At 48.0% G+C, this 20,697-nt stretch overlaps 1 protein-coding gene across 2 annotated transcripts in view; it reads right to left on the reverse strand.

Annotated features, from left to right (window-relative positions):
- Positions 1-727: 727 nt before the first annotated feature.
- The window catches only part of SIK2 (salt inducible kinase 2), a 35,875-nt gene continuing 15,905 nt past the window's right edge, over positions 728-20,697 (reverse strand). For both annotated transcript variants that reach the window (XM_027655481.1, XM_027655482.1), the window contains 11 exons: positions 15,516-15,640; positions 13,891-14,014; positions 13,376-13,596; positions 12,691-12,843; positions 10,458-10,622; positions 7,576-7,804; positions 6,585-6,869; positions 6,231-6,394; positions 5,612-5,734; positions 4,897-4,988; positions 728-4,337 (listed from right to left, as the gene is read on the reverse strand). In XM_027655481.1, coding sequence (XP_027511282.1) covers positions 3,746-4,337; positions 4,897-4,988; positions 5,612-5,734; positions 6,231-6,394; positions 6,585-6,869; positions 7,576-7,804; positions 10,458-10,622; positions 12,691-12,843; positions 13,376-13,596; positions 13,891-14,014; positions 15,516-15,640 — 2,273 coding nt within the window. In that variant the 3' untranslated portion in view covers positions 728-3,745. The remainder of the gene's footprint in view (positions 4,338-4,896; positions 4,989-5,611; positions 5,735-6,230; positions 6,395-6,584; positions 6,870-7,575; positions 7,805-10,457; positions 10,623-12,690; positions 12,844-13,375; positions 13,597-13,890; positions 14,015-15,515; positions 15,641-20,697) is intronic.

The following is a 20,697-nucleotide window of genomic DNA, read 5'->3' on the forward strand; positions in this document are numbered from 1 at the left end:
AGAACTCATCCCGGGCAGGGGGAGGGATTTCTCCTGTCCCCACCGAGCAGGATGGCTCAGCCTTTGCATTTGGGGGGCAGGAGGGGAAGGGGGGGGGTGTCTTCCAGACAGCTTGGAAGGTTAGATGAGGTAACCCCTGAAGGTGTGACCTTCTCTGGGTGGCTCTGGCTGGGGGCAGTGACAGGCTGTGTGTGGGGGACAGTGCTCTGCCTTCCCTGTGCTGGGGGGTGACAGCCCCTGTCCCTGTGCAGCTGGAGTCACCCTGTGCTCCCTGCTGACGTCTCTGGCCGAGCAGGACATGCAGGCACGTCACCCTCCGTGCCTGGATCCCTGCCCAGGACCGTGCTGGGAGCTCCAGGAGGCAGCAGAGGAGCAGGATGTGTGGGAATCAGCCACAGGAGAGGCACTGGGAGTGCTGAGCTCAGTGCAGGGGTGAGGCCCAGCACCGCTGGTTTCTGATCTCATCTTAAGCAATTTTGAATGAATCTTCTATTAATTAAAGTGCTGTAAAGATCTCGTGGCATGGACACTTTTTGCATTCATAGCTGGCCAAAGTCAGTGCTATCAACTATCCCAAGTATGTCAGAATGATGGGAAGCAAACTTTAGTCTAGAAAATCCAGTAGACATTAATTTTCTTTGTCATTTGTAGCTTGCTGCCTCACAGAGAAAATAACTTCACTAAAATGAAGACAAGAGCGGCAGGGGCTGCTTTAGCTCACTAGAAATTTAAAAATGAAATGCACATATTCTTTATTTTTGTATTAATACACTGTAACTGCTTTACAGAGTCCAGCAGATCAGTTGCATGTAAATACTACGGATGAACTTGCCAAACTGGAGCTCACAAAACTAGTGCATTTATCCCAAAGCAGAGACTAAACCCTCTAACTCCTTAAAAAAATACGTTAAAGAACATACCACACACACACATATTGCACTTTTCTCCGTATGAAATTTGTACCCCATATACATCACACCAAAGTCTCTTCAAAGGAGTCTGTAATACAAGATAATAAAGCTAGTAATTACTCTAACAGTAGTGTACACAGTTCTCTAATGTTAGACAGGACAGATCTGAACAAAAAAAGCCACTTCAAAGGAGTAAGAAGTGGTGCCCAATGGATACTCTCTGTATGAGGAGGCTTTAGAAGCCTTTTAGTCTAATTGGCTTAAAGGAAATGACATGAAATGTTAAATATGCTTTTGGCTGAGGAGAAGAGCCAGTCTAAACTACCTTAAAAAATACTGTAGGTTCCCCCTGCCCAGCACTGCAAAGCTCAAAGGAGCTTAGACTCGTTGGTACATCCTGATAAAGGAACTGCAGAACTCCAGAACGGAATTATTTTCATCCTTTGAGTCCTGAAACGTGCAGGATCCTGGAGTGGGATGGGGAAGGAAGTGGTTGCAGCTCTGGCAGTGCCCCAGCTCCCGGAGCAGAGGGATCCTGGGGGCAGCTTTCACTGCTCAGTTCCTCCAGTGTTGGGACAGACACTAAAACCCCAGCCCGTGCTGGTTATGCTGTGGGGTGGGGAAGGAGGAATGAAAGGACAGGACTCTCTGTTTCCCCTTTTCCTCCCTCTGCAGCAGGGCAGTGCCTGGCCTGGCAAATTCCAGGCTGGTTCCCTCCCCTCTGGCAGTCACTGCAGGGGCACAGGGGTGTCACACTGACTGCGCCAGATGAGATCCCTTGGGAAGGGAAACCACACCATAAAAACCTCCTTCCCCTCAGCTATTGAAAGTGGAGCTTTCTAGCCCTCTTTACCTTGCATCCCAGCAGTAGTGCATGGATGTGATCCCTGTTTTTTTTAAGCTCTGCTTTGCTGCTGCCTTGAGAATCTCTGTGGGATCAGAGGTAGAAGCTGAGGATTGAGTCCAGCTGCACACCTGGACCAGCACCAGAGCAGGCAACAGAGTTGTCTCTCTAGCACACAGGGAGCCAGGTGCCTTCTGTCAGTTGTTAAACCCTTCCCTCCTTTACATACAGTGACTGAAGTCCTTCTATTCCACATTTAAATGTGGTCTTATTGCTGTGAATGCTGATTATCCACCTCCCTGCATCCTCAGGATTTGTAGCATCAAAGACCTTTAGCTCACCAAGCTTTCCAGCAAACACTGGTTGTTCTCTCCGTGTGTGATCAGCACAGTTTCTCTCATTCTTTGTGCTTTAGTGAAGCTGCAATTGTGCTTAATGTTTGCTCAGAAAAGGGCTGAACTGTCCACCTACTGTCGTGTCGTGTCCCACAATACTTAAAGGTTGGAGACAAACCCCAGAGTGGAGATCCCAACTTTCTGCAGATCCCTAAGCAATCCTCCCGTGATTTGGATTTCGTGACTGAAAGCTCTGGAGACACAACTGCTTGTTGAGTTGAGTGTTTCCTTGAAATGGTTGACACATCAACAGTTTGATGCTAAATATTGCTGTAATACTTTCAACGTTCTATATACACGAGCAATTAAAACACTGAGAAAGTTAAACATGTCCCACATGGTGGAACGTGTGCTCTGAAGGGACTTTGGCCACAGCAAGGATATAAATGGGGTATTGTCTACTTTCTTCAGAAAAAAGCATATAGGCTGATAAAGAACTGAAAAAGGCACAGCACTATCACTTCACAGGGGTGTTTTTTTTGTTTTTGTTTTTGTTTTTTTTTTAGCTCATTGTTTTTACCCTTAAGTTCTAAAACCCTAAATAATTGTCCAAATATACAAAGCTCAATAAACCACCAGCAACACATACTGCAAATTTCAAAACACAGTTTGTTTGCTTGTTTTTCCAAACGCAACCGAAGGACAGATGGATCCTTTCCAGCCACCAGAACTTCTCCAGGACAGAGCCCTTCCTCAAGGCCTGCCTGCAAAAAGGGGGTGATTTCAAAAGCCACCCAGGTGGATTTTATTATTTTTTAACGCCCCTGGTTGCAGCTCTTGCTTTCTCTCGTGGTCCTTCTCACCTTCTGTCTCTCTCTTAGTTAATCCTTTATCCTCCAGGACTCTGATCCCCACCCAGAGGTCTCCACGAACCTCTGTGGTGCCCTGTGTGAGTTCCAGGTATCTTTTGACAAAGTCAAGGTGTCCCACAGCAGAGATGCAGGTTCCTGTAGCAGAAGAGCTCCTTGGCAGGCTCGGGAAACACTGTTTGCTTGCAGGAGGGAGCGGAGGCTGAGACACCCGGTGATCTCGGACTTACCCCGGAGCAGTTCCAGATCAGCAGCTTAACCAGCAGCTGGATGCCAAAGTGCGACTTTCCCTTATTTCCACCTCATGTTGCCATCAGTGCAGACCCAAATCTACCCTGAATTTCAATGGAGACTATTGCTTTTATTGCCAAGAAGTAGGATACAGTGCGCGCTCGCTCTCCTTCCTCCGAGTGAATGTTGGATGGACGCTGACCAACTCCCCAAATTTTTTAGAAGGGACTATTTCCTTCCTCTAAAACTCACCTTTTCTTGCCTCCTTCTATGCAGACCCTGTGGGATGAAGCTGCACTCTCTGTTCTCTAGCCCCTGCCACTGCCAGAGGAACCAGTGGCCAAACACCTGTTGCCACCTCCTGCCTTTTCTTTTTTTTTTCCCTTTTTTTTTTTCTTTTCTCCAGCCAGGTGGATTTTTTTTTAGTTCCCCTGCTAATTCAAGGGTTTAAAAAAATTACCACGAATTCTGGGGTAGGAATCAAAAAAAAAAAAAAAAACAACCCAAAAAATTCACATGCTTCTCCCATTTGTCCCATCTCACACGTCGGCAGCACTAATTCACCAGGACGTAGCCACTGTGCTGGGGGTCTACAGTCTCCATCATTTCACAATCAAAGAGTCCAGGCAGCTCTGCCAGGGTTAGGGGGTCGTAGCTGGGCTGGGGCTCGGGGGAGGCAGAGCTGCCCTGGCTGTCAGGCAATGCTACACTGCTCTGGGGGGCCGGGTCCAGGGGGTACTGGCACTGCTCGGGGTAGTCTGGCTCGGAGGAGGGGACCACGGGCAAGTCACAAGTCTGATAGGAATATTGTAAGGGCTGTGGTGGCTGCTGCTGCACCTGCACGGGCGAGGACAGCCTGGAGGAGCTGCTGAGCTGGGAGGGCAGCGGGTCCAGCGGGACCTTCTGGTACTGGCTGAGGAAGGGGTCGTATTGCATCTGTTCCTGGGAGGGCTCCAGCACGGGGCTCAGGGGCTGCTGCAGGCTGAACTGGGCCGGCTGCTGCTGCTGCTGGGGCTGCTGGGGCTCCTCCTGGCAGGGCAGGGGCAGCTGGGCTGACCTCGGGTAGGAGCTCTCGGCGATTTGCATCTGGTTGAAGTAGGCTTGGAGCTGGGACTGCTTCTGCAGGAAGAGCCGCTTCTGGTGCAACCTGGAGCAGGGGGGCAAAACCACAGTTACAGCCCTGCCTTTGGAGACCCTGAGGGGCCTGAAAAACGCAGTTACAGGGCTGCCTTTGGAGACCCTGAGGGGCCTGCACCAGTCCTGCAGGCTGGGCACTCACACTGCTCCAGCAGGGAGGGAAGGGCAACACGGAAAAATCCCTGGGCAATGTCGCCCATTCCCTTTCCCAGCCCATCAGAGCTGTCACCCTTCGGCAAAGATCTCCTCTTGATCACCTTCTCTATCACCTACTGAATTTTTCCCATGCCATTAAGTCAACCCCATGCATGGTTTAATTCACTTTGCTGAGAATGAGATGCATTGTGTTTTATCCTGGGGAACCCGGGGGCTGAAGATCAGCCACAGAAATCCGTAAAGACAGGGCAGGACTGTTATCCCCCCTTTTAAAAGGGTTGTGTCCTTACTACAAGTTTTGAAGTGAAGCTTTCCTCTTTCAAATGATTTCTAAACGGGCAGAGATTGTTCCAGTTCTTTTCTTGCTCCTGAGGGCAGGAATGACTTGTCTGCATCGTTGGAAAGGTTCTTACCTGTGCTCCTGTAGCTGCTGTTCCAGACTCCGGGGCAGTTCTTTGCAGTAGAGCTGGCAAGTGTTCGGAGCTTTTGAGAGCAGAGTGGGCTTCTGCAAGGCAAGCAGGGCTGGTTTTAATGGCATTTGATTTAATGCACTAGCCCAGAAAGCCAGAGAAAGACTGTCTGCCCTTCTGGCAGAGCAACATCCAGCTGCCAACAGAGCCTCCATCTAAACCCAGCACGAGTGCTGCTTATTGCCTTCTAACCCTTAGACAGTATTTTTGCATGAGAGATTGTGGCATAAAAACCCATGGAAGGATTTCTTCCCAAGGGAAAGAGAAGCTGCAAGCTGAAAAACTGGGGGGGGGGGGGGGGAATCAAGTTTTTGCAAACTAAAGCAATATGAAAATGGGTTTAAAATAAAGGAGGGTGTGGAACTGTAAGGGGGGTTAAGAAGTGGCTGCTCAGGTGCTGATGCACAACCTTTAGGGGGTGTTACACCAATAATATGTATTCCTAGCAGTTACCATACACTAAGAGTAGGAAAACAGCAGTAATACACTCTTTGCATAATCAGGGTCAGTATCTGACAAAAGAAAAATACAGTATAATTTCCAGTTCAGCCATTCTCTGCTGATTGAGACTGATTTTCCTGACTAAGAGGAGCCCCAGGGCTGGTGTGCTGGGCAGGACCAGCAGCTGGGGGCAGTCTGGGGAGGGCAGGGGTGGTACCTGCAGCCTGTGTTTCAGGTATTGTGTTTCCAGGCTCTGCCTTCTGGACAACACTGGGGGATGTGCACCATTAGGGAAAGCAGGGGAAGCCTCCTGCTGCTGCTGCTGCTGGGATGGTTCCTCCTGCAGAGAGAACAGGAACAGGTTTCATGTCCATAAAGGCTTTAACCCTTTTTCTTCGAGGATTCCCCCAGAAAATTCCCCAGAAAAGCTCCCCCAGAGGTTTCACAGTCACCATATTCCTGATTGCCTGACGTGTTCCACCTGAAACAACTCCCTGGGAATGTGTTTAACATTTCACTGTGCAAATCAGGCTTTTGCTCTTCTTGCAATTATACCAGCCCAGCTCCATCAAGGAAAGGTTTTGCTGGGCTTTGTTAAATCTACAACACCCTTCAGACTAAAAGCAGGAGGAAGATGTTGGGTTTTGGGAAGCTGAAAGGGCCACTCACTGACAGCACCAGGATGGCAAAGGCTCGTTCTCCAGCCTGCAGGAAAGGAGAATAGGGAAACTTATCTGTCAGTGAGCTCCTCTCAGGTCTCAAGAACACCTCATCCTCTCCTGCTCTGCCCCAAAGCATTCTCCCCAAAGGTGGAGCTTGGTTTCTGCCCTGAGTACCTGTGCAGGGCTGTTCATGAGCTCCTGCAGCTGGGTGGCAGCTGATGTCAGGGAAGGCTCCTCTTCTGACCCCATCTGTTCATAGAGCAGCTGGACTTTGTTCAGTTCCAGGATTCCTTTGGTTCGTGCCAGGTTCTGGAGGTGCTGCCTGAATGCTACAATTCCTGGGGGAAGAAGAGCCGAGCAAAAAAAAAAAACCCTTGGTCAGAAAATCAGTTTAATTCATGTCCACTGAGCACTGAAACATGAGATGAGGGGCAACCAAGTCCCACAGTGGTGCTTCCATGCATGGAGGACGTTCCCTACCGTGTCCAGGTATAATTATAATTAATTTCTGGGAGCAGCTGTAATTACCTTGTGTGAGGGAGGTGTCGGAGGCCCTCCGTCCCTCTCGGAAGCTGACGGGGGAGCGGTTGTGGGCCTCCCTTTTTTGGGAGCTCAGGGCCTGCATGGCTGGGTTGGCAGGTCTCAGCCCGATGAAAGGGGGGGTCATCCGAGGGGCCTGCTGGTTCCTCAGCACCATTTCCTTCAAGGAGGGGGTCTCTCCCAGGAATTTCATGTCCCTCTGGATGGATCCCATGTCGTACTCGGAGTCGATGCTGCCCAGGGAGGAGTTCTCGTCCAATGAATACACTTTCCCTGTGGAAAAAAACCCCAACAAACCAAAAGTCAGAATAAAAGGCAAGTGCAGCACTAATTTAACAAAGCACAGGCTCGAGCTACTCCTGCCAGCAGTGACTATCTTAGAGGAAACAGTCAAAAAAAAAATCAAGTTCATAAAGTAATTGTCGTGTAACACTTGCAGTATCAGAATGGGGATTTACTGCTGGGGTTTGCATTATTTTGCAGCAATCAGACACCCTGCAGATGTTCACTGGCTTGTTTGGAGAGTGTTCTCAGGGTTGGTTTTGTTCCCCCTCCACAGATAATCCTGGCAAGGCTGTAGCCTGCAAGGCTTATTCATCCTGCTGGGTTTTGGAATACCTGGGAATCCAGAGGTTTCTGTTTCCCCACTGTCCTCTGGCAGCACATCTTCAGGGGATGAAGGATTTGGGGATGTTCAGTTATGTGACAAAGAACAAGCCAGTTTGCCAGGCTGCTGGGTTTGCACACGAGCTCAGCCAGTTGTGTATTTGCTGCTTTAATTCTTTACTGTCTCCACAGCAGCTTTTGGGGTGTTTTTGCTGTTCTTCCCTTTGGCCTTTCCAGCAAATGCCAAGTAACAAACCCACGAAACTTGTATCTTACACCTGCCACCCTTAAAACCCCACGTTTTTCCCCATCAGTTTATCAGATCCCTGAGAGCAGGGAATGAGCCCTGAGATGTCCTTGCTGAGCTCTGTACCTGTGCCTGGCACCATCACCAGCTGGTTGGTGACCTCTGCCAGGGTGTGACGCCTCTTCCCAACACGAGCTGCTTGGAGGGCTGCAAATGCCTGGGCAGGGTCATCCTCTGCCTCCCCTTCTGTCTCTATCCCTTCATCAATGGACGTTTCCATCATGCTGCTGGGCAGGGACTGGCATCCTTTCCTCATCACCACGGGGGGCACGGGGTCCAGCAGGCAGCCGTTGACCTGGGTGGCACAGGGAGGACATGGACACCTTGGTTTGGGGCACAGAGGGCAGGAAATCCCTGCCTGGGGCGTGGGCTGAAGGCAGGGGGGATGTTTAAAATGTGTGACCCTCTCTGTGATGTTCTGAGTCAAGTCAGACTTGTTTGTCATGCACGATTCTCAACGATGTCCCCCATGTAGGATCAGCACTGGTGTGCCCTTAATATTCCACTCCCTAAGTCTAAATACTCTTCTTTCCACTGTATTATGTTCTCCAGGGCTTATGGTTTGTTTCAGGGTTTTGTTTTCGGTTTCTCTGTTTGTTTGTTGTTGGGTTTGGGGTGTTTCATTTATTTGGGGTGTTTCATTTGTTTGTTTAGGGGGTTCCTTTGTTTCGGGTTTTTTGGTTGTTTGGTTTTTGTTTTTGTTTTTTTTTTTTGGAGTTATTCAAAACTTTGCCAGCTTAGCCACAAATATAAAACATCTATGGAATGTACAATAACTTTTGCTTCCCCCTTACTATACCTCCTGTGCTCGTTTATCATGCTCAGATAAACACTCTGGGAAAAGCCAGCCTTGTGTTCCATCCTGCAGCATTCTTGCAGGGCTGTGCTCAGGAGTAATTCCATAAATGCACCCTTTCCCAGCAGAAGTGCATTTGATTAATGTTGTTCCCCTGCAAGCACAGGTTGCCTCGAGAAGTTTGGAATCCCCCTCCTTGGATCCACTCAGCTTGATAAAGCTTCAACCAACCTCCTCCAGCTTTGAAGTCAGGGCTGCCTCTAGCAGGAGGTTGGACTTGAGGGGCCTTTAGAGGCACCTTTCCAACCAAAAATATTCCTAGGATTTTAATTCTGGTTTTATTCCCCACATCAGTTTGCCAGGAATCTTTCTGTACATTAACTAATTCTTTACCATTTGCAGCCTGTTTGGGTTTGAAGCTGCCATGTCCTGCAGTTTTGGGCAGGAAGTTTGTTCTGTAATTAGTGTTTCATCCATGTTTTACACGACAACACATTCCTTTGGCATAAAACCTGGCACTGCTGCAGGTGATTTCTGTGTAAAACTGTAGATGAGCCATTTCTGAATTTCCTTCCAATTTCTTAGGCATTTTGAAAACAGGTGTGTTTGGAAAAGAGTTTCACTGCATCGACAGTGGCTGTTAACAAATGGTCCTGGAGCAGGTTATAGGGCAGCACTGTAGGGAAATATCTTAAAGCAGCAGCAAGAAACAGCTCTAAATGGTTTGAGCAGCAGTAAAACGATGATCCTTGCACTGGAAAATCCTGGATCTGCTGCCTCTGCTTTAATGTGCTGGATTAAATCTGAGCTTAATTCCCTGCACACCTTACTTTCCATTTGTGACTTTTCCATTCAAATGCCTTGGACTGATCTGGCAGCAAAAGTGCTGGAAAGGAAGGGGAGAACCAATCCCACATGGGCAGTTGGCTCCCTGCAGTTTACCATGGCACAGGGATCAGAGCCTGGAATTCTTTGGAGGACATGTTCTACAATACTTAAACCACTGAATATTCCCAGGTCACTTGTGATCTGACACCTCACTGTAGTCACCAGTTGTTCACCTACTCTGGCCAAATTGCATCTGTAAAGCAAAGGGGGATGCAAAACAAAGGCTGAAATGGTAATTTCCAAATGTCTTTGAACTGCTTTTTTGCTTTCCAGCTGTAAGAGACCACACAAGGGGTGGGTTAAAACAGTGCTGAGAACCAGGGTCACACTCCCAGTGCTGGTAACTAACTGGGAGCAATAAAAGCTTCAAACTGGCAAGCATGAAATCACCCCCCCAGCTGGCACCAGGTAAAATAAATACGCTGAAATTCAAGTTACAATGGGATGTGATATGAGAGAGAACAACAACAGTTTTATGAGAACAATAACATACTTCATATAAATGTAATTATTTTAAGCCATTTCCCCTCCTGACTGCTAACTCCACTTCTTTGCTGCTTTCCTTGCAGCCTGATCTCAGGAAACAAACTCCAGTGAGGGTTCTGCAGGCATTCCCAGCTCCAGGAATGTTCTAATGGGTTTTGACAGTCAGAAGGGTCCTGCTGGATACTCACCATTCCACAGGAAAAATTAGCAAAAATGTAACTTATTGCTGGCTTACTGTGACACTGGCACAGAGAGAGGGGATTTTATGTTCGTGGTATTTTAATTGCTTTTGCTGGCAACAGAAGCTCCTGGTTCAGGTTCCATTGGACCTTCCTGTCCTCATTTGTCTGAATTTTGGGATGAGTAGCTGAGTATGTTATTTAGATACTCAGCAGTTACCCCTTTGTATTAGAAGCTGTACATGAGGAGCCTTCAGGGCTCTTGAAACACATTTGAGAAGAAAATGGGGGAAAAAAAAACCAACCCACACTTTTGTAGGTTGGTTTTTCTTGTACAAATACAGTGTGGTGAGACTGGAATGTAAGCAAAGAACACGAGAGGCAGATTAAGGATGAAAAAAGACACGGCTGTGGAGAGTTATATGGAAGAGAAGTGGAAAAAGAATGTGGAATACCTACAAGTCTGATGCTTAAATACTTAAAATTTAAGGAAACAGGCACACCATTAGCTGTGCTTTGAGGCAGTAATTTAAAAGGCATCGATCTTTTTTAGCCTTAATGAGCAAAAAAAGCAACAAGAGGGTGATTTCAAGCCGTACCTTTGGTGTCTCAACTCTTTCCTCCTCCATAAATGCTGCCTCTCCCTGGCAGCTGGATGGAGGGAAGGAAAAGGCTTCTGCTCCTGAGGCTGAGGGGAGACCCGGGGACTGCAAGAGCCTGGCATTCTGTGAGTGCAGGTTCACTGAGGGTACCACAGCCTGGGCCTAAAGGGAAAGATGTGAAGAGCTCAAAAAGTGGAACAGTTTTGGGTAGAGAACACCACACAAAGTCACAAATCCCACAGCACGTTGCCCACGGCCAAAGCAGAAGTGCAAGATTTATTTCTTCACTCCAGATGAATGACATGACATCCTTAGCCTTTACACTACAAAATAAAGCACTGCCACCCCAAAACCCACACAAACAAACCCCCACATGGTATCCCAGCAGCTGCTTTTGGAAGGTGAGCACCTTCCAGCAGCACAGACAGTGCCTGGGACCCTTTGGGGCTATAAAAGTTCCCTTTTACACTCAGTACAAACCACGAGCACAGGGGTACTTTCAGTGACTTTTCTAACACGCCCTGATTCCTGCAGGGAACAGCCTGAGGAAGAACAGAGCAGCCTGGGTGTGAAAGGAGATGTTTTCTCAGAGGAGCACTGCTGGAGGGAGAGGTGTGTCCCAGGGAAGGCAGGCATGGCACAAAGGAGGAAAACAGTGATTTTTCCACTGTTCCTTAGCCTTCATTCCCCGCAGTGCAGTACCCACACCACTGCCTGTCCAAAAGGAAACAATCAGCCTTACACAGGAGCTGTGGTGCCACCATGTGTGAAAACAAATTATCCTGCTCCTCGGGACAGCTGTGGCTGAAGCAGAAGTGGTGACATGGCTCTGAAGTACAGGAATTTAGGACAACACCTTCCAGGAGGTGTTTTCTTCCCCCTTGTACTGGCTCCACCTGCTTTTAATACACCTCACAATTAATAATTTGCTTTTGGACGCTGTGACTTTCTATCACCAGAGCTGCCATCCAAGGAAATGGCTGGTTTAACCTTTGTCAGCCCCGCTGCTGCTCCTGGACCTGTGTTTTCAGAGCTGGGGCTGTTTGGCTTTCACCTCGACAGAATCCAAACCCAAATAAGTGTCTTGTTGCCTGAAGCAAAAAAAAAAAAAAAAAGGAGCAGCGTGGCTGTGATTTCTCTTGGAAGTGGAATCTGGGCAGTTGCTCCCTCCAGCAGCAGCACAGGACCCAGGGGGCTGGGAACTTGAGAGAGTATTTACTTGAGACCACGCTAAGCCCGAGTCATCTTAAGCCAAGTCTTTCATGGTTCCAGTTATGCATTAACAGAGGAGCTGTACAATGCCTGTGTATCTCAATGAAACAAAAGAACATGTCAAAAAAAAATTAAAAAAAAAAATAAATCTCAATTATCGGGACAAACTGGACCTTTCCTTCTGGAAGAAGCAGATTGAGCAGCCTCAGAGCCTGTGCTGAATCAGGCAGTGTCATTAGGAGGGGTCTAAGTGGACAGCCATGCAGTGGCACCAGATGTAAAGAGCCCCCAGAACTGCTTTGATAAAATACACATGACATCCTCAAGACTTAAATCAATTAGTCACCACGTTGGCTCTGTGCACACAGAGGAAACTGGGCTCCTGCTGGAGGAAAAAGCAGTGCAAATCTTAAAAAGAAATCACATCATTTAGGAAAAAATCTCTCAGTCTTCAGCCATTAAGTGGCTCAAGATAATGACATTTTTATCAGGTACTTAAGATACTACAATGAATTGGCATCTTAACCTGATGTGTTTTCTTTTGGGCTCCTCTTTACTATTCCTTGCCAGGCTTCATTTCAGGGGAGACAGAAAGCGCAGCTAGAGAACAGCAGGGGAGAAAGTGATTTTATTTTCAACAGGTCCCTTTAGAGTGACTGTGTTTATAACACTAAGTGGAGCCTGCATGCTTTTAGCCCCCATGCTAACACAGCCCTCCATAAACTCAACAGCTCCTTTGGTAATCACATTAAAGATACTCCAAGTGTTGCACAGTCTCCAGAACTGGTGTTCCTCTAACTCTTTAACCCGTGGTTTGCCAGCAAAAGGTTTGAAATTCACAAAGAATGGAAGCAAATGTGACGAATAAAAAGAAACGGGGTCTGAGGTCGAACCACGCGGGTGCCCAGCAGAGCAGAGTGAAACCACACACCGCAGAAATCAGAAAACCAGCAGCGGATTCCAGGTGAAATGCAGGTTTTTTGCAAGGGAACGATGATGCCTTCAGGGCCCCCCTCACCTTGGCCACGGTCTGCTCGGCGATGGTGCTGGGCCGGCGCTGCCGCGCGTCCACCCTCTGCTCCACCGGGAAGCTGCTCCGGTGGGACTTGAGCCTCTCCACCAGCAGGTAATAGATGGCAGCAAAGTGGTTGTAGCTCTTGTTCTGCAGGGACTGAAAAAGAGAGGCACACGAGTGTGGGGGCAGCCAAATACTTGGTTTTTGTATGTTCTGCAAGGGGAAAGAAAGAAAGAATCACTGGGAGGGATATTTAAGAGGCAGTGGGGTGGGTAAGCTGAGTTGTTCTGAACTAGGAAGGTTTCAAAGCAGAGTTTAGTTCAGTGACACATTCTGGGCTGCAGCAGGACTTGTAGCCACCATTCAGGTGCCACTCTGAGCCTTCCCAGAGCTGAGCCTGGAGAAAGGACTGAGCTCCTCCATGATCAACCATCCTAAAGGAAATGATTGTGTCAACTCCACGGGGAGTCTTGGCACTTATGTTTGGTAACAAGCAGGACTTGGGACAGGGCAGAGACATTCAAGCTGCTTTCTGCTTTCACGCTCCTTTTTGATCTTCATTTACCACCCTCTTAAAACCTCAAAATTAATTTGTTTCCAATTCCAATTTCCCCTCCTCTCTCTCCAGTTGCCAAGTTAATGGTTTGTCTGACCCCACTCAAGAAATAGCCCTTTGGGTGTATTTTACCTCCACAGTTTTCTGCTGGTCTATGCCAAGGCTGTGCATCAGCCTCAGGACCTGCTCGTTGTACTCCCCGAGGGAAGGCTCGTTCTCCTCTCCTGGTGGGTAAAGAATTGGCCTCTGGGCAGGAACTTCTACAAGCATCCACTTGTGCTCCTTAATCTGAGCAATAGTCAACCTTTTGGAGGGGTCCAGGACCAGCATTCTTCTAATCAGGTGCTCACACTCTTGGAAAAAGAAGAATTACCAGAGTTAGAAAAGGATTGCTCAGTGGCACCCGAGACCCAGCACTAGAGATGCCAACAGGAGCTGCCTCACTGCTGCCCACCACAGCTCCTGAGGGCTCAAACAACCTCTCAAAACAAGAGTGAAAGTCACATTAAGAAGGAGAAAAGCCCTTTATCTTCTTTAAATGCACAGTGTGGCCAACTAGAGGCACAGCCCCACGTGTGCAGCTGCACCACAATACAACACAGGTTGTCCTGGGATTTATTCAAGAGTGTGAGAGGACACACAGTTACCTTCTGACATAAAATAGGGGATCCTGAACCTTCCTTCCAGAACTCTTTGCCTCAGGATGGGGAGGGTTGGTCCATCAAAAGGTAAAGCTCCACACACCAGCACGTAGAGAACCACCCCCATGCTCTGGAAGAGAGAGGGAATATTCAGAATATTCGTTTCTCAAGTTTATTCCTGCAAGTGTGTAGGTCAACTGGCACTGCCAATGGAAAGAGTCTTGCAGGATATACCAAAAAAACCACTACATGAGATAACCACAGCAGAGCCTCGTGCCAGTCAGCTGGTACAGACTGGATTTCTCAAGGGGGAAAAAAAAGCAGGTAATTCACCTTAAAACTTTGCAAGTGGGACAGAGATTTTTAAAATTAAATATATATATATATATACATTTTAAAAGGTCCCTTCCTCAACCTGCCAAAAACTGAACTGGGGGTTGTTCCATCCCTCCTGCAAGCTCAGCACCTTCAGCAGAACTGCTGTGAAGAGACAGAGAATCCTTAACTCAGGACAGAAGTGAGGAGGAGGAGGATGATGATGATTTTATCCACTTCTCTTGTGGGCAGCCAGATTCTGTTAATGATTTAAGAACTTAAATATAGAAGGAATATTTACCAAAGTTCAGAGATTCCCTTCTGATGTTCAAACAGTGCCTGGCTGACGTCTGCTCTGTGTTTACCCGTTGCTAAAGGTCCAGAAAGGCTGGAGCCTTTCTAAAATCCATATCTCTCTAGGTATACACGGAGATACAAGCACACAGACAAACACATGCACACTAAAAGCACGGCTTTTATCTGTCAGTGCAATTAGATGAAATCAGATTAGCAGCCAAAAGGTGACTTTCCACCAAGTGCCCTGTTTGTGCAGCCCAAATGCCAGTGCCTGTGTGATGCTGTGGGCAGTGCCCTCCCTGCAAACCTGCTGTGCTGCCTGGGCTCGCTCTGAGATACGGATCAGTCGTCCCAAGTGCCAGAAAAGTAAAATAAAAAACAAAAAAAAGCCCCAAACAGAACCAAATTAGGAATGAAAAGCAGGCTCTGAAGGGTGCACAGAACTCCTGCAGTTGGTTTCAGTCCCTTTTCCGTTGCACAGGAGCAGGGATTGCCCTCTCTGTCCTCTCCAATCAGGATGACACAGATGGAGACACCAACTCAAAACCAGGCAGCTCCTGCAGTAAAGATACTTGTGGCACAGACCTTCTTGTTTCCAGCTCCAAGAGCAAAGCAAAGAGTCACCTCTCCTGTGCCTCAGTGCCTGAGAGTCCCTTTAACCTCCTCAAGGACTTCCAAGTTCAATTCCCACTTAACACAGAAAATACTAAATGCACTGAAAAAAAAGAGCAAAGTTCCCTCATTCACTCAGGGAGCTTTTGGAGGAGCTTTTCCTCAGTGGGCTGAGACCCACCTGCAGTGCCCACTTAACAGCCACCTGGACAGGTAAACTCAATTCCACTCAGTGCTAAGAACCATTTTGTGACACTCAAGAAATAAACCTGAAGGGAAACAGCTCATCTGCAGCTTAAAAAAAAAATATAAAAAAATCCAAAGATGATTCCTTTGTTCCAGCTTTCTAAAAGTTGACTTAAATCCAGTTAAAAAAAAAAAAAAGAAAAAAAAAAGGATAATGATACCCAGATATCCAGCTGGGGTCCCTCGTACTGCTGGCCTTCAAAGACTTCTGGGGCTGCATAGGGGGGGCTCCCACACCACGTTGTCAGAGGTTCACCACTCTTATAGAAATTCCCAAAGCCAAAATCTGTGGAGAAATCAAGGGGGGAAAAAGTCACTCCAGCCTCCAGTTGCACCACGAAGAATAATTACGTGCACTTTGATTCCAAATCCTTCCCTCAGGGCTCCCACTGAAAATCCTGGGATGCTGCACTGTCCTGCACTGCTGCTTTCATGACAACTGTGGAATTATCAAGACACTGAGAAACTTCACAACCTGTAAATTTGCACCAGTTTGCTAAACCCAAGTTTATAAACAACTACAGTTAAAATTCAACAAACTGATGGTCACACAGACAAACGAGCTTATTTACTGGCCAGGAGATATACTGAGAGTTAGTACTGGATCTGAGACTTCCTGGGCTTTCCTGAGGTGCTCTCTAAGCCTTGAAGACTCAACAAAATTTTGACAACAAAAGCATCAACTTCGGAGCCGGGAGGAAGGAACTCTGCCAAAAGCAACAAGCTTGGGAAAACACAGGGACTTTTGCTGGGAAGGACACGGCTACTGGGACTGTCTGCCACTGAAACCACCACCCAACAGCTGAACAGTTCTTTAAAATGCTCCTTTTTACGGCACAATAAAATATGTGGGTCCCTCAGGGCTAATATTAGTCACCATTTCTAATAACCCAGCAGTGAAAAAGCAGGATGACAGCCACCAGTGCTCAGAGTCAGACAGTCTGATGGTTCTCCCCTTTCACCAGGGCAGTGCTGAGTGCTGGGGGGACTGGAGCCACGCTGTGAAAGTCAACAGTGGTGACAAACAGGAATCAGGCTGTTGATTTAGCAGCCCCAGTTCTGAATAGCTCAGAGGTCTGTTAATGCTGCTCAGCAGATAGCAAACCCGATAGCACTGTGGTTACACACGGGGCAGGCTCTGCTCACACTTCATCTACTCTCATTAGCCCAGTTTGGGGGGCTCAGAGGAAAGATTCTGGCTCTCTCTCACACATCACGGGCTGTAAAGCCACGGGGGAACCCTGGGAATCAAAGCAATGGAGAGGCACTGAAGAAAAACCAGGCTTAAAGTTAACCTGGAGTTGTTTTAGAGCAGCAACAGGGGCACTGAACCTGACTGTTGACACTGAGCTCAACTGAGTTGTTCCTGCTGCAACTTCAGCTGTGACAACAAAATCTTCTGCACCAAAGCCCCCTGATCCCTGTGTGTCACCTGCCTTTTTCCCCCTCCCCATTACAGCCAGACTTTTGTTGTGAATTATTTTTTTTTTTTCCTTCTTATTCTCTTTGAGAAGACTTTTCTCCACACATAATTGGCTTGGCAACCTTGACAATAACTTCAGGAGACACGAAGCAATTTCTTCCCTCAGAAGCATTTTGCCATTCCGTGTAGGTGTCATTAAATCTGATTTCTCCCTTCACTTATCTAGGATTTGTCAAGATTTTCAACATCCTCTTAAGAACTTGCAGATAAATATCAGGTTTTATCTCTGAACTGCAGCTCTTACTCAGGTGCCACCCTCATAAATCTTGGTATCAGATTCACGAGTACATGTATTTGTAAGCACAGCCAAAGAAAGCGTGACCTGCTCGGAAACACAAGGATTTCAAACCCTCAGGAAAGTGAAACTCTTGGCCTGTCCATGCTGGATTTCAGGTCAGCCCCTCTGGAGGATGTGAGCACCTGGGAATCACCTCACATCAACAAATCTGAGCAGCCAAAAGAACAGAGTCTTTCAGCATGACTGACCAATGCAAGAGAAGCCTCAGGTGTGCGTTCCTATTATCTTGACATGACTAATTTCACAACACATAATAGTTTACAGTGCGTGGTTGCCAAAAGCACCTCAAGAACATCTTGGAACGGAAGGATTCGATCCCTGCCAGGCTCTTACCTTTGCTCCCTCTCTGAGCAGGAGAATCAACAGAACTTCCAGTGCCCAGACAGTGCTTAACTGGGTGGAAGAGCAGCACTTGGCTGGCACCTGATGGTCTTGTGACAGCACAGACCACTGAGCTTTGTTAGGGAAATTCATGAATGGAAGGGCCATAAACTGACACCAGAAGGAGCAGCCCAGGATGAACTGTGTGAGCAGCAACACCACATGCTGGGGTCTGGGGCAGGGATGGCAAGGAGAAGTCACCCAGGGCAGAATTCCTCACCAATCTGTGTGCCTGGGGTAGGAGTGTTGTCCAATACACCTGGAAAGTGGTTCCTTCACTGTCTTTGACCTGCAGTTCTAAAACTTCCATTTCTTCCCTTTTCCATGACCAGTTAAACACCAGTGGCCTTCAGTCATGAATTTCTGCTGAACAAACCACGTGCACTGACAGCACAAACCCCAGGAAGAGGCAGAAACCTACTGATCACACTGGACCTTGCTTTTCACAGTTGTGCCTTCAAATGACGTGAAACCATTTCTAGAGGACTCCAGAACTGACAGCACCCAGGAAAACCATTTCAAAGAAGTTCAGGATTTAGACAGGATGCTGGCTGCTTGGTCCATGGGGCTTCCTCAATTTTTAATTACTCCACCATCAGTTTAGTCGTCCCACTTTCTGGAGCGTTAGAATGGCCAGGATTCAATTAAGCACAAGACAATCACTCCACCTCTCATCCCCTCTCTTCCACCTTGTTTCTACTTTGCAGTTGCTGATCTGCCACAGTCATTGTGGACCCAAGGTGGCCATTTTTAACCTAAGAACACTGTTCAGATTTTTTCATTCCAGAGGAACATTACTGATGTTTAAGGGGAAAATGTGCCAGCCCTCAAAAAAACCAAACCAAACAAACCAACAACAACAAAAAAAACCCCAACCCCAAAAACATATGCCAGCCACTGAATTCTAAAAGGACTGAAAATTGGACTCATTACCAGAGGACTGAGATTATATAATGGGGTGATCTTCTTAACGTTTGCCTGAATCTGCACGTTAAAAAAATCCCATCATTTGCAGCATTGTGTGGAGTTGAATAAACTCTGTGTTTGTGCAATCTGCAAATATTGGCTCTCCGCAGTCGCGGTATTTGGTTTCTCAATCCCATTATTACCCCCTTCAGGATAACCTCGAATTTGGAAGGTATAATTCTTTGCAACGCGCATCATCCCCATGGAATCTGTCTTCCCGTTAAAAATGGGAACGGCCCCGAGGTTCCAGCCCCGTTTGCAACCTGAGAAACGGGAGCTCCCTGCCAGGGCCACTGCAGCTTGTGCCGTGCATCCCTCCAGCAGGACCAGGGAGCCTCTCGTTTGTCCCTCCTCGATCCTTCCGAGGGGATCCGGCCTCGGGAGCTGTAATTAATCCATTCTCCTGAAATCACCGGCACAGCAAAACGTGCCCGGGCTGCAGGGAGCCACAGGCAGCCTTTGTTGGAGCAGTAATGTGAGCCACGGAGATAATGGGGAGAGAGGTGCTGATAAAGGCAAGGTATGAGCGAGTCAGACACAAACCTGACCCACTTCACGGCCTGAATGCTGAGCAGCCACTTCTGACGTCAATGCATATTTTACTGTCCACCAGCAAGACAAACCAGCACTACAACCTGCTTCAAAATAACAGTCTCTGCTACCTGGGCTGCTCCAAACACGGGGCCACCAGCACGGCACTGGAGTTCTGCAGGCATCTCCCAGGCATCCCAGCCTGGTAGCTTGGAAGGGCTGGGAGCACAGGGAGGACAGCTCCCTGTGTCCCATCCTCCACCTCTCTGTGTCCCATCCTGCAGCTCCGTGTCCCATCCTCCACCTCCCTGTGTCCCATCCTCCAGCTCCCTGTGTCCCATCCTCCAGCTCCCTGTGTCCCACCCTCCACCTCCCTGTGTCCCACCCTCCACCTCCCTGTGTCCCATCCTCCACCTCTCTGTGTCCCATCCAGCAGCTCCCTGTGTCCCATCCTCCAGCTCCTTGTGTCCCATCCTCCAGCTCCCTGTGTCCCATCCTCCACCTCCCTGTCCCATCCTGCAGCTCCCTGTGTCCCATCCAGCAGCTCCCTGTGTCCCATCCAGCAGCTCCCTGTGTCCCATCCTCCAGCTCCCTGTGTCCCACCCTCCAGCTCCCTGTGTCCCACCCTCCAGCTCCCTGTGTCCCACCCTCCAGCTCCCTGTGTCCCACCCTCCACCTCCCTGTGTCCCATCCTGCAGCTCCCTGTGTCCCATCCTCCACCTCCCTCTGTCCCATCCTCCACCTCCCTCTGTCCCATCCTCCAGTTCCCTGTCCCCCATCCTGCAGCTCCTGGTGCCCCATCCTTCCATCCTCACAAATGCACAGGGTTTTTCTCTGCACAGACCAGCAGCACGTTGTGTCCCCATGAGAGTATGGTGTTATCAGTGAGCAGGAACCCAAATCAGTCCCTAAGATCCCCTCCAAAACCAGCAAAAGGTAAAGGTGACGTGACCAATCCAGGAACTTTGGGGAGAACCATTTCCATGTCAAACCTGAGGCATTCCTCACCTGCAGCCTTCATTCTATCTCATTAATACTTTCATTTTTTGCTACTTAGGCTAAACTTGAGGTTTGAAGGTTTTGCTCCCAGCCACCTCACACCTTCTAGAAAATGAGTCTATCAAAGCTCTCCCCTCCAGTGTTTTACACACCCTCCACTTCCTGGCTAATTACTAAGACTGAAAAGAAAGATCCTATGAATGCTATCCATCCCATTCCTTTTAGAGCAACATTAACACCATTAAATTGCAGCTCAGCCTCCTGTTTTAATCAGAGGTGGCTGTCTCACCAGCTCTCAGTTTTAGGAGCATTTATTTTTGAATCTTATTCTCCCAGCAGCTGAAATACAGAGGTAACTTTACGCACTTTTCTGTATTTGACTAAAATACGTTGTGTCCTCCAAGAGTAAAAGCTTCAATAAAAGTCTCAGAAGCACCAGAATGAATCAAGAGGACCCCTGGAAGTCAGGAAGAGCCTGGAATGGCCAGGAGTACCCCTATGGGGATTTTTTAGCTGCTTGGAATGATCAGGAAGGAAGAGCCTCATGCTTAGTGCTGGAACCCTGTGTAAACACTGACAGTGCAGAGCTTTATCAAAGTAATTCATCAGTTATTGAGCCATTTTTCAATTCCTAGATTAATTCAAATTAGAGCCTAATTCCAGCTATCAGAGCTGGGATCCTGGC

The sequence above is a fragment of the Corapipo altera genome, unplaced genomic scaffold (assembly GCF_003945725.1).
Source record: "Corapipo altera isolate COAL_440 unplaced genomic scaffold, ASM394572v1 71, whole genome shotgun sequence".
Classification (NCBI taxonomy): domain Eukaryota; kingdom Metazoa; phylum Chordata; class Aves; order Passeriformes; family Pipridae; genus Corapipo; species Corapipo altera.